This window comes from Pagrus pagrus (assembly GCF_965226575.1).
Source record: "Pagrus pagrus genome assembly, chromosome: 5".
Lineage (NCBI taxonomy): Eukaryota > Metazoa > Chordata > Actinopteri > Spariformes > Sparidae > Pagrus > Pagrus pagrus.
Genome location: NC_140189.1, coordinates 7,296,478 through 7,309,051, shown reverse-complemented (window position 1 = coordinate 7,309,051; position 12,574 = coordinate 7,296,478). Strand labels below are relative to the sequence as shown.

Here is a 12,574-nt window from a genome sequence, read left to right as displayed (position 1 = left end):
ATATTCAAGGAAAAACACAAGATACTGGTCAGATTACCATAAATATTCAGAGGTTGAATCCTCTTCATTCAGTGTGTTGACATTTACATATATCTGAATGAGCACCTGTAATCAGATCTCACTTCCTGCTCTACATGCAAATAAACGTCACCGGGACAAACAGACTCCATGTTTTTACACAAAGTCAGAAAGAAGTTCATGAAGAACATTTGCTGAATTTACAAGAAGGAACAAATAATGAAGAATTAGTCAGAGACAGCGTTTCACAAAGTTTATAAAGTGTCTCCTAACCCAACAACTCTGTTTGTTAAGGGAGTCTGGGGACTTTCTCCACGGGGACAAAGAAGTAGCCTATATTGGTTACTGTTCAGTGTATTTGTAAAATGTGACATGTTTAGCGTCAATAAAATGTTTCTTCTTTCATAAATGGAGTGTAAATGGTGAAATCAGTGTAAACAGTGTGTTCAAACAGCTGCTAAATGTTGGCAGGTAAGACTTTAGCACTTTAGACACAGAAGCAGACAGGCTGGTACAGCCATGCTGCCACAAACTGACACTTTTTACAAGGAGACAAACAACTTCATGTTTTCATTTAATGCTGAATTTACAAGAAGGAGACAATGACTTAGAATTTGTCGTAGCTGTTTAACAAAGTTTGTTCAGTTTCTCCTCATGAAACAATCTTCTCAAAATTGAGCGTTTTTCAGACGGAGTCTGGTGACTTTCTTCACAGGCGACAAAGATGTAGCCTATATCGGTGACTGTTCACTGTATTATTAAAATGTGACATGTTTTCTTGTTGTTTCACGGAGGATGTCAGTTGAGTAGGAGGTCCTCCGACTTGGCCCAGGACAGATATTTTAACCTGTCGCCATAGCAACCACCGCAACCTGCACTGATGATGACCATGTCAGGATGCATTAACGTTTCCACTATAAAAAATATGTTGTGCCAGACCACCTCGAGTGATCGGGTCACAATGCATCTCGGTGGTGCTTGTTTTCAGAGCCGTCCACTTGTTTTCGATCACCTGAGATACATATTAACACCACGTATGAACAGGGTTCATGACTCCTCCTTTAGCGCCACCATCAGGTCTAAATTTACTTTTCTTTTTTTCTATCTGTATTTAAAACGAGAATCATTTGTAAAGCATGAAAAACATGCCACCATTTGCAGTTTGTGTGTAAACAGTAATCAAATACCGTAAATTCTCAAATAAACGCCCGCATTACTCAAACATTGGCTGCATGATAAAAGCTTTTTATTGTACAAAAATGATGTATAATTTGTAATTTATAAAGTCAACATGATTCAACATAAAAAAAAAGAAGAAGGTCAAAGAGTCTGTGCTTTGAGCCACTGGAGGGTTTTTAATCTGAAACATCCGCAGGAAAAGTTTTTGTTAATCAGAGGAAGTGTTGAATCTGTTGTACTGATGGAAACATTTCTCTGCAAATAAACGTTGGGCTGCATGTAAACAACAAATTACAACAAATAATATAAAAGATCAGAAAACTTTGAGATTTGACGATATTACGAAATAAAATAAAACAAAATAGGAGCATAAAAACAGTTAAAACCTGTTTTTCTATCTCAGACTGATCTGTTCACGTAGTCATCTGTTATCAGCGGCGTGCAGCCTGACGCAGCGTCCTGATGTTAAAGTGAGTGAATGGCGGCGGCTGCGTGTGAGCGTGACCGGGATTACTGCAGATTTACCTTCACATAGCATTAACTCAGAGGATGATGGAGGGATGATGGACCATGTTTGCTGCAGCAGATGAAGGATTTAGCTTTATAGTTTCATGTTTTTATTCAGATTATGTCTTTTTTTTCTCCACCTGTTGATGACGACAAGCTGGTTGAGTCCTACATGTACTCTGTCTGAGGAGTAATCTCATGACGCTGCCACACAGTCCTGAGGAGGACAACAGCATTAACATCTGTCTCCTGAAAATCTCTAATATTCACTTTCAAATGAAAACAGCTTCAGGACATAAAAACACAGAATGACTCATGTTCACCAACATTTGCCATTTTCCAATTGAAACAACATGTTGGTGTTTTACACACTGCTGAAAAAACCTGTAATGACCTCTCCTCCTCCTCTTCCTCTCCTCCTCCTCTTCTCCTTTTCTTCTCCTCCTCTTCCTCTCCTCCTCCTCTTCTCCTTTTCTTCTCCTCCTCTTCCTCTTCTCTTCCTCTCTTCCACCTCTTCTTCTCTTCCTCTCCTCCTCTTCTTCCTCTCCTCTTCCACTTCCTCTTCTCCTCCTCATTCTTCCTCTCTTCCACCTCTTCCTCTCCTCCTCTTCCTCTCACCCTCCTTCTCTCCTCCTCCTCCTCCTCTTCCTCACCTCCTCTTCCTCTCTGCAGGAGATGTGGTGGACATCTACCAGAGGGAGTTCCTGGCGTTGAGGGAGCGCCTCCACTCGGCCGAGCAGGAGAACCTGCGGCGCTCCAAAGAGCTCAACCTGGTCCTGGAGGAGATCAAGAGGGCCATCGCAGAGAAACAGGCGCTGAGAGACATCAACCGCACCTGGAGCAGCCTCTCCGGTCAGTGAGAGTCTCATCTGATGTGACCCGGTCCAGTGTGGTGTCATCTGGGCTTATATAAAGTAACCTGGTCTCGCCCCGCTCTTGTGTTCTGGTTTCAGAGGAGACGAGGCTGAAGCTGTGGAATGTGAGCAGCAGTAAAAACGTCCTGCAGCTTCCCTCCATCTTCCATCATCTTCCTCACCTGCTGAACAGAGAGGACAGCCTGCTGCCGGCCGTGCACGTGGGGCAGGGACGCACCGGAGGTGAAACACCAGCCGACCATCTCCATGATAACAAACACAAACACAACTTATTTATTCAGCGCATTAAAGGCTGAAAGGAAATAAGAAAACGTCATTAAATCACACACACCTCCACTCCGGCCCGGGGAGCCGGCAGAATAATCAACCCAGGCACGGTGCACCTTCCCTGGGGAAACAGCTCACTGCGGCCCCCCGATACACTCCACACCGCCTGGAGAATAAAACAGCTACAAGCAACCAGGCTGGACCAAGGTCACTGTGTGTGTGTGTGTGTGTGTGTGTGTGTGTGTGTGTCAGGTCTAATTTAGTTGTAAAGCATTTTTTCTGCTTAGCAAACCGTTTCCTGACAAGTGTGCTGTACACAGAGGGCATAAATACAGAACCAGAGAACAAACACATCAGAAAATCTAAGATATTACTGTGTGTGTGTGTGTGTGTGTGTGTGTGTGTGTGTGTGTGTGTGTGTGTGTGTGTCAAATATATTTATGATGCACTTTGAGTAAAACAGGTTAGTCAGGTGGAGGACAGAGAGATAAAAAACAGGAGAAGAAACACTGAAAGAAATGTATGTGTTTTTATCTGTGTGTGTGTGTGTGTGTGTGTGTGTGTGTGTGTGTGTGTGTGTGTGTGTGTGTGTGTGACAAATCTGATTTCGATCTTAAGTTTTTGAAACAATACAGGCTGAACACAAAGCGTTTCTTTCCCGGAGCATCGAGTAGAGACAATCAGGTTAAAGAAAAACAGACTTGTTAATTTACAGATACACAGCCAGAGGCTCTGTGTGTGTGTGTGTGTGTGTGTGTGTGTGTGTGTGTGTGTGTGTGTGAGAGAGAGAGAGAGAGAGAGAGAGGGAGAGACTCACTGTCCTGGTTCAGTCTGGTTTGGTTTATAAAATCAGGATTTATCATAGATTGTTGATAAACACATCAAAATATGAAAATGAAATTAAACCGCCTGGAGAGACGATGCCAAGGAGGGCTTTTATTGTGAAACCTCTTACAGGAAGGAAGTGCTGAGTTTAACTGATGTTAGCTTGATATCAAACATATGAACAGTAAAGAGAGACCTGAGGGAAAGTGTGATGCTCAACGATCTCACAGCACCTCAGCTACCCTCCAGACCCTCCAGCTCTGTTTATTTGCTGGAAAACCTGCCCAATCCCATTATTTAGGATTAACTACGGGCTCTGTGTAGTTGCTGGGAGTACCTCACATCCCCAGGCCTCCTGGTCGACCCTCTGGCTCCAGCTTCATGTATTTACTGGATTATTCTACAGCTGCAGGTCTTTGTGAACTACTGTGAACTTTAAAACCTCCTCTGCTCCCTGAACAACCTCCTGGCTCTGTGTGTCTGCTGGAAAAACTTTACATTTTCAGGAACTTTACACTTTCTGCTGGTTGTTTGAACTTGCTGAGAGAAACTGACATTCCCTGACTCCCTGAACTATTCAGAAAATTAAAATCACCTTTTTCCCTTCAGATTTGTAAAGACGTTACATCACAAGAGGGGAAGAGGAACTGATTCATAATGAAATGTTAGTCAAATTACGACAGGAGGTTTTTATGCACATTTTCAATTTTCACATAAAAACCAACATGAGTGGAAACTAATAACAATCTTGTTCATGTTATTGCCCAAAATGCAAACTATAAAACAATACACAATTAATCTTGTTATAACCTGAAAAATGTTAATGTGAAACTATGAAAATAACAAGAAGCTTTTCTTCTTCTTTTTATAAGATGAAATATATCTCAGTGTAAAAAGACCTTTTAATGTTATTACAAAATACAGACTTTTCAGGTTACAATATGAAAAAAAATTCTATAATAGTATTCTCTTGTTATAACAATAAACTTTTCACACTATAATAAGGAACTTTAATGAGAAATATATTAAAAAATATCTTCTTACAAACCTTTTGCTGAAACAAGAAACTGATTATCTTAAATGTTATTAATTAAAGCTTCACATCATTATATGATAACTTATGTTGTTGTATCAAGAAATGTTTGACGTTGTAACATGATAATAATAATAATAATAATAATATATGAAACTGTCTCGTTATAACGTGGAAATATAAGTTATTATCTATTATGTTTTAACGAAATATTTCACATGACGAGATGTTTTCATGGTTCGTTCTCACATTATAAGATGAAATATTTCTTGTTATAGATAAAAACTTTATTATCTAAGAAGTGAAGTTCCCTGTTATAAACTGAACGTGACGCTGATGTGTTTCTGTTTCTGACGTCACGTCAGCGTACAAAAACCAGCTCAGTGTGTCACTCAGGCTGCTGTGACCTTTGACCTCTGTCTGCTTCAAGGAAAACTCACCTGAAGTCTGTTTCCTGTGTTGTCTCAGTCTCCATAGTGATGGGGGTTCCCAGTGTGAAGAGGGAGGTCCACTCCTACCTGACCGACACCCTCAGCTCTCTGATGTCAGAGCTCAGCGCCGCCGAGAAGGAGGACTGTGTCATCGTCGTCCTCATCGCAGAGGTCAGTGCGTGTGTGTGTGCGTGTGCGTGTGTGTGTGGATAATTGGCCGTCAACGTGAGTGCTTATTGATGCGTATGCTTTCTCGTATGCTTTCTGAAGGTCAGTGGTTTAGCTAATGAGCCCCAACACACACACGCACACACACACACACAGACATTGAGGGATAATGGTTAGCTTCAGTGCTAACGCTAACCTCATACAGCTGCAGGGAAGTGAAACGAGGATGACGTGTGTGTTCACTGAAACATTTAAAGCTGTGAAATTACATTAGTGAGAAGTGTGTGTGCACGCTATCAGTTACATCACAACAGGACGTGTGTGTGTGTGTGTCTGCAGTAACAACGATGGAGGTCACACTGTGAACTGTGTCTGTGCCGCAGTTTCAATTCAAGCGATGATTCGTTATTTTCTAACTTTCTTAGTGACTTTCATCGTCATCAAATCTCCAAAACAAACAACATGTTGGTCCGTCTCTCAACACTGTCCGACTTCCTGTCCGTGGCTCAGCTCCAAGCCCATTGGTTCCTACTGAAGATCTTTAAAAACTCCTTACACATATATAGTTTCATGTTTTAAACAGCTGGAGATGTAAAAGCAGCCAGTTCACTACTGAGTCTAATAAGTCAACAAAATAAACTCATTAAATGTCAAGAAAGGAAACATTATGACACCTATTTTCCTTCTAAACAGAAAAATACAACCGTCCACCATCTGAACTCAAGTTTCTGAACTCAGACGAGCTGAATCGCCTCGTTAACTCATCGTCAAACACACTTCATTCAGACTGAGGCTGGTTTCTGAGGAAACAGTCAGAATTCAGACTTTAAACTCAGAATTGTGACATTAGTACAGCAGTGGGCTGAATCAAACTCACCAGAACAGTGTTGGTTCGGTCCAAATAACTCCTCAGTTCACAGAGTAAGTATTCATGGCCCGTGGTGACCTCTCCCCATGATCTGAGGTCTCGATCTGAACAAACTGAAGGGCCACCGGCTCCACGGCTAACTGAGCTTCTTGCTTACGGGAGCTAGTTGCTACAGCCAAAGAGTGCAGTGAGCAGCAGTTAGAGGTGATGCTGCCCCCTATAGTTTTGGAGCTACACAGCTCAAACACAATGTGGTAGAGATGATAATAGACTGATAAGTTCAGTTGATCAGAGTTTCAGTTATCTTCGGAGACATTATCCTGCAGATGTTGGGACTCAGGCAGCGGCTGATTTCAGACCTGTTCATGTGAAATAAAGAGCGTGTTGTAGGTCTGCAGGGGGATCAGTCGGGTTGTGTTGCCCCGCTGAGTCACATCACATGTTCTCCTGCTCCTTCAGTACAACATCCTTCAGTCATGTAAAATTCATGTTACACATCTCTCCACTTTAAAACCTTTAAGTGCTCGTGCAAAACAAAGACCTGCTGAGACTCGGCATGATGAGTTTATTCTTCAGGATCTCTGGAACCTGAACATCAGAGTAAAAGATGAGCCGAGCTCCGTTTTAACTTCTGTTCAGTCTGAATCCATCAGCCAGGAAATTGCAAACTGCGTCTGTGAGATAAAACAAAAACCCTGAGGGGAGTTTAAACATCAGGCTGCAGGAAAATGAAAACAGGAGGAAGAAGATATCAGAATGACGAATGGAGACACAAATGAAAACAAACTGAAAACAAGGAGGGAAACAGAAAATAGGCTGAGGGAGAAGAGGAAATGGAAAGTATAAAATCACTGAAACTGACTGACAGTAACACAGACAAAAACTTTAACTCTGGTTCATTCACCAAACGAACCAAACCATGAGGGAGGAAGCTACGGTGGCCCTGAGAGCCCAACAGACTGCAACACCTCCACCAATCTGACAGCACATGAAGACATTTTCTTAATTAGTGTTTTGTCTCTTTGTGAGTTCTCTCCAGCTGCAGCGGTGTTGACCTCTCTGTCCAGGAGGATGAATCCAGGATCGGTTTTAAATCCTCTCAAATCCTCGTCCAAGCTCGTTAAGCTGAGCCTGTACGGCTCTGTTGCCTCTCCTCCTGGAGCGGTCGCATCACTTGTGGTGAAGTTCGGTCCGGTTGGAAGATGCCGTCGGCGGTGATTGTCTCAAAGTCTGCTGCACTTAAAGAGCTTCATCCTTCAAGGGACAGTTCAGCCAGAAAGTAAAATCCAGTCATTATCTTGAGTCTCAGGTCAGGTGAAGCTTTCAGCGTTCTGGTCTTCACACTTTAAATTGCCTCATCTTATCTTGTGACAAATCTGACCTGTTGGCAGCGTTAAGAATTATAAATAAAACCAATAGAAATTAATTTTCTGATGTCGGTCATATCGAGGCCTCGGTATCAAACTGAGAGCTTCAGAGCTAGTTAAAATCTGCTTGTGTGTGTGAGTACAAGTAGAAAGTTGCGAGTTAAAATCCTGCATTCAAAATGTATTGTACTTTCATTTCAGCACCAGTCGCTGTCCAAATATATTTCTTTTCATCATGAGATCATATTTATCAGGATTTAATGATTCCATCATAAACATCGGTATCAGCAGTAGATTTATGATTTGTTATGTCAGAGTTTTGTTTCACCACGTCCAGACAGAGTTGCCTCCTCGGTTCCGACAGCTCTCTCTCAGTCGGGTTCAGTTGGAGCTCATGTGCGGCTGATAGACACTTCCTTATATCTCTTAATTGGACTCAAACTGAACTGAAACTCCATCAGCTCTGCACCCGCCGACCACCTCACTGATCCACAACAGTGTCTGCAGCTTGTTTCAGGCTCACACGACGGCCTCTCTTTTCTTCTTCTAGCTGTTAAAATGGTCAAACATAAAAATGTCTCTGTCAGAACCGGAGAGGCTCAGAAAGAGAAGAACTCTGAGTAAATATTGACGGTGAGAAGTTAGAAGCGGCTCTACGCTCCGTCTGCTCCTCATTAACACTGAGCTCTATGGTAAGCTCCACCCAGCTGGCACCTCCAGGACGCTAAAACAAATCGCACACTCTCTGCAGGGCCCGACGGGCCACGGCTCCGTTTGGCTGATGGAAACACGTGTGACCTCTCAGCGACCTTTCAGAGCCAGATGATTGGGTCCCAAGAGGGAGTCCAACTGGGCCTGATTGGCCGAGCGAGAGGCTGAGCTGTGATGTCAACGATTGCTCAAGTTGTTGTTGGTGTTTGAGGGGGAAAAAGCGTGTGTGTGTGTGTGTGTGTGTGTGTGTGTGTGTGTGTGTGTGTGTGTGTGTGTTTTGTTTTGGTGCAGGAAACATAAAAATATTCAGTGATCTCATTCTGACTTCATGATTGCTGCAGAGCCGTCGTGTTTGTGACGGTTCTGGTGCAGAACACAGAAACACACTGACGGACAAAGTGAGATTAAACTTCTCATTTACTTTAATCCAAAAATAAAGACGATCTGATCCAGGAGGGAGGCAGGTGAAGTGTCTCCACAGCTCAGGAGAAAGGTCTGGCTGCACCGATCCTCATCCTGCTGTAATGGCTTGTTTTAAACCAATCACAACTGTCCTTGGGGTTATTTAAATCCAGGATGCAAAATAGTGTCAGGAGGGACTGTTGTTGTTCATAGAGTTGTTCTGAACTTGCTACCAGTATCGAAGTTAAAACACTGGAAACTGTATCGGCGAGTACACGAGTCCACAGAATTGATTTATTAGACACAGAACCCTATACCTCCAGCAGCGTCCCGTACACCTACATCCACACGGGGTTAGCAGCTGGAGAAAATGCTAATAAATGCAGATTTGTCTTTAACACACTGGATCAGATCAACCAATACGCAAAGTTCAGGTGTCAGAATCAGGAAGGAAAATTTGTTTTTTTCATTCATGTCATGCTAATTCTGCACAAAAGAAAAGGTAACAGCTGTTAGCTTAGCTTCGTACCATTAGCAACCAGGTAAGGGTAAGTAGTCTTCAGTGTGTAGGTTGTTAGCTCGGAGAATGATGTTGATGTTTCCTGTAGATACAACGGTAATCGGTACGCGTTGTAAGAGCTGCTAGCTTGTTAGTAGGTTGCTCAACTTGAAGACTGTAGAGACGGGGCGAGTCAAAGGCGACACGCACACAACTTTTTATGGTGCAGAGAATCAAATCCAAAGAAAAAGAGAATTCAGGCACATTTTTTAGCTCTGCATTGATTTAGGCTGAAAATGGACTTTCTATATTTGACCTGTGTGTTTCCAGAGTTTTTGTATCATGATAAAAATCATCTGACAGAGAGGACATCTCTGCTTTTTGCAGGTTGGTGAAGAGTTGGTCTTTTGGATTTGTGTGTATATTTTTTCAAATTTTATTTAAATATATCATTCATTTATAAATATGTTTTCTACTTACATTTTTCTTTTATTTGAATGTATTTCTCTGACTAGTATAAGTGATCTGAGCTGAGATACGTTGTATTGAAATCCGTCAAATGTCGCACAAATTGGTGAAAATAGTGTAAGCTAGCTCGCTAGTTAGCAACCAAGACATCAGCAAACTCGTAGTGTTCTGTGTTATAAAGAAAATGATCATCACACATTGAAACATCAGAAAGTTCTTATAACCGTCAGTTTAGGGCCTGTGTGTCACATGACCTGCAGTACCGAGTGTGTCCACTACACTGAAATAACTTCCTGTTTCCTGTAGGGGCGGAGTCAGGACTTCTGATGATGTCACAGTATCACCTGACACCCTGACTGTCTGTGTGTGTTTTCAGGCTGACCAGCAGTATGCCAGCAGTGTAGCAGACAACCTGAAGCGCCTGTAAGTCCACCTGCATGATGGGATGCCGTCTCTATGGCAACAGATGCTAGAGGGGGATCTTCACACTGTGTGTGTGTGTGTGTGTGTGTGTGCGTGTGTTTGTGTGTGTGTGTTGCGTTTGATCTCGGCTTGTATGCGTCAGCCTTTGATCGCCGCCATGTGTGAACAGCTGTGTGTGTGTGTGTGTGTGTGTGTGTGTGTGTGTGTGTGCCATTGTTCACGGCATGTAGTCAAAGTGCAGCGTGTTAGTGCATGATTAATTTATCTCTCTCACACACACACACACACACACACACACACACACACACACTGTGTCAGCAGCAGGAACCTTTCTGTAAAAACGTTTTTACACTCAAAGATCAAGTTTGATTTTTTTCCTCCACCTCGTCTTTTTCTTTCCTTCATCCTTCGTCTCCGTCAGTCATTTCTCTTTCTTCCCACACCTCCTTCTTTTCTACGCTTCATTATCATTTCATTCACACCTCCAACTCCCAAATTCATCTCTCCTTCTCTACATCCTTCTTTCCTTTCCTTCTTCTCTTATGTTTGCATCCTTCCTCCTACCTCCTCACTTGATATCGTTCTTTCAATCTGAGTGGTAGAAGAAGTAAAAGTACCACTACAAAAATACTCTATTACTGTTGTACTGTTGGCGCAGCTCCAGGTGGAGACAGTTTGGACTACCTACTACAGTTAGCTAGTTTAGTCCAGGCGTTCCCAACCTCCGGGTCGGGCCCTCCAGAGGGTCACCAGATAAATCTGAGAGGTCGTCACATGATTCATGGGACACACAACATCAGTTCAGACTTTTAATCTTTAAAGATGTGTTGTATGTAAAATATTAATCTGTGAAGTGCCTAAAAGTGTCAGATAAATGTAGTGCAGAAAAAAAAAGTTCCCAGTTGTTGTGGAGTAGAAAAGTAGGATATTATGGAAACACTCAAGTAAAGTACCTCCAAATAAGAGTAAAGTAAAAGTCTTAAAGTATCTGATATTAAATGTACTTAAGTATCAAGAGTACCAGTAAAAGTAACTGTGTTTTTGTGGTGTTTTTCTTAAAATGATTGATGATAAAAATCAATTAATTTATGAAATATGCAACTTTGGCTCTGATGCAGCATGTAATCTGTAAAGTAACTAGTAACTAAAGTTATCTAATGAATCCAAAATGTAGTGGAGTGGAAGTATAAAGTAGCAGAAAATGGAAATACTCGAGTAAAGTACAAGTAGATCAAAATTATACTAGTGACCGTACTTGAGTAAATGTACTCGGTTATACTCAAAGGCAAAGCCATACTGTACATCCTAACTGATGTCTGCTGACTGTCAATTAAATGTACTCTGTCACTCTCTGTCTGCCTCAGTTTCAGTCAGCTTTATTGATATAACAAGTGAAGACAGTGTGTTATATGTTATAATGTATATAACAATAAACAACCAGTGAAGTGTGAAGTAAACTAACGTGTTTGTCTGTCTGTCAGTTTTCCAGTAGAGATCCAGTCGGGTCTGTTGGAGGTCGTCTCTCCGTCCGTCCACTTCTACCCCGACTTCTCTCGACTCCGAGAGTCCTTCGGAGACCCAAAGGAGAGAGTCAGGTCAGTGTGTGTATGTGTGTGTTTGTGTGTGCATGTGTGTGTATGTATGTATGCATGTGTGTGTGTGTGTGTGTCTGTGTGTGTGGCTTCAGAAACTTCTCTTTTACTATAAAAGTCTATTTGAATAACAACAGGTCAGTAAACAGGAAATGTATTAGGTTTTTCTGGAGTCCGTCCATGTTGTTTGTTGTTTAAGGAAACTCGTCTTCAGTGCGACAGATGATCAGATTAGATTAGATTACAAATAATCTATTTGTAAAGTAGGATGGCACCCAGTAGAGTGCATACCTCTCCCGACCAATTGACCAACCAACCAACCAACCAACAACCAACCAGCTGACCAACCAATTGACCAACCAACCAACTCACCAATCAACCAACCAACCAACCAACCAACCAACTGACCAACCAATCGACTGACCAACCAACCAACTGACCAACCAACCAACCAACCAACCAATCAACTGACCTACTCACCAACCAACCAACCAACCAACCAACAAATTGACCAACCAACCAACCAACCAACCAACCAACCAACCAACCAACTAACCAATCAACTCACCAACTCACCAACCAACCAATCAACTTCCCAACTTACAACCAACCAACCAACTCACCAATCAACCAACCAACTGACCAACCAACCAACCAATCAACTGACCTACTCACCAACCAACCAACCAACCAACCAACCAACCAACCAATTGACCAACCAACCAACTGACCAACCAATCAACTGACCAACTGACCAACCAACCAACTAACAAATCAACTCACCAACTCACCAACCAACCAATCAACTTCCCAACTTACAAACAACCAACCAACTCACCAATCAACCAACCAACTGACCAACCAACCAACCAACTGAGCAACCAACCAACTGAGCAACCAACTCACCAACCATCTCACCAACCAACTGCTTGACCAACCAA

The 12,574-nt window shown here is 42.3% G+C and overlaps 1 protein-coding gene across 1 annotated transcript in view; it reads left to right on the top strand.

Moving 5' to 3' along the window:
• Positions 1–12,574, top strand: part of mgat4b (alpha-1,3-mannosyl-glycoprotein 4-beta-N-acetylglucosaminyltransferase B) — a 102,753-nt gene that overhangs the window by 51,393 nt on the left and 38,786 nt on the right. Inside the window, exons 2-6 of the mRNA XM_084353938.1 lie at positions 2,377–2,556; positions 2,658–2,801; positions 5,173–5,306; positions 9,995–10,041; positions 11,523–11,636. Of these exons, the coding sequence (XP_084210064.1) occupies positions 2,377–2,556; positions 2,658–2,801; positions 5,173–5,306; positions 9,995–10,041; positions 11,523–11,636 (619 nt within the window). The remainder of the gene's footprint in view (positions 1–2,376; positions 2,557–2,657; positions 2,802–5,172; positions 5,307–9,994; positions 10,042–11,522; positions 11,637–12,574) is intronic.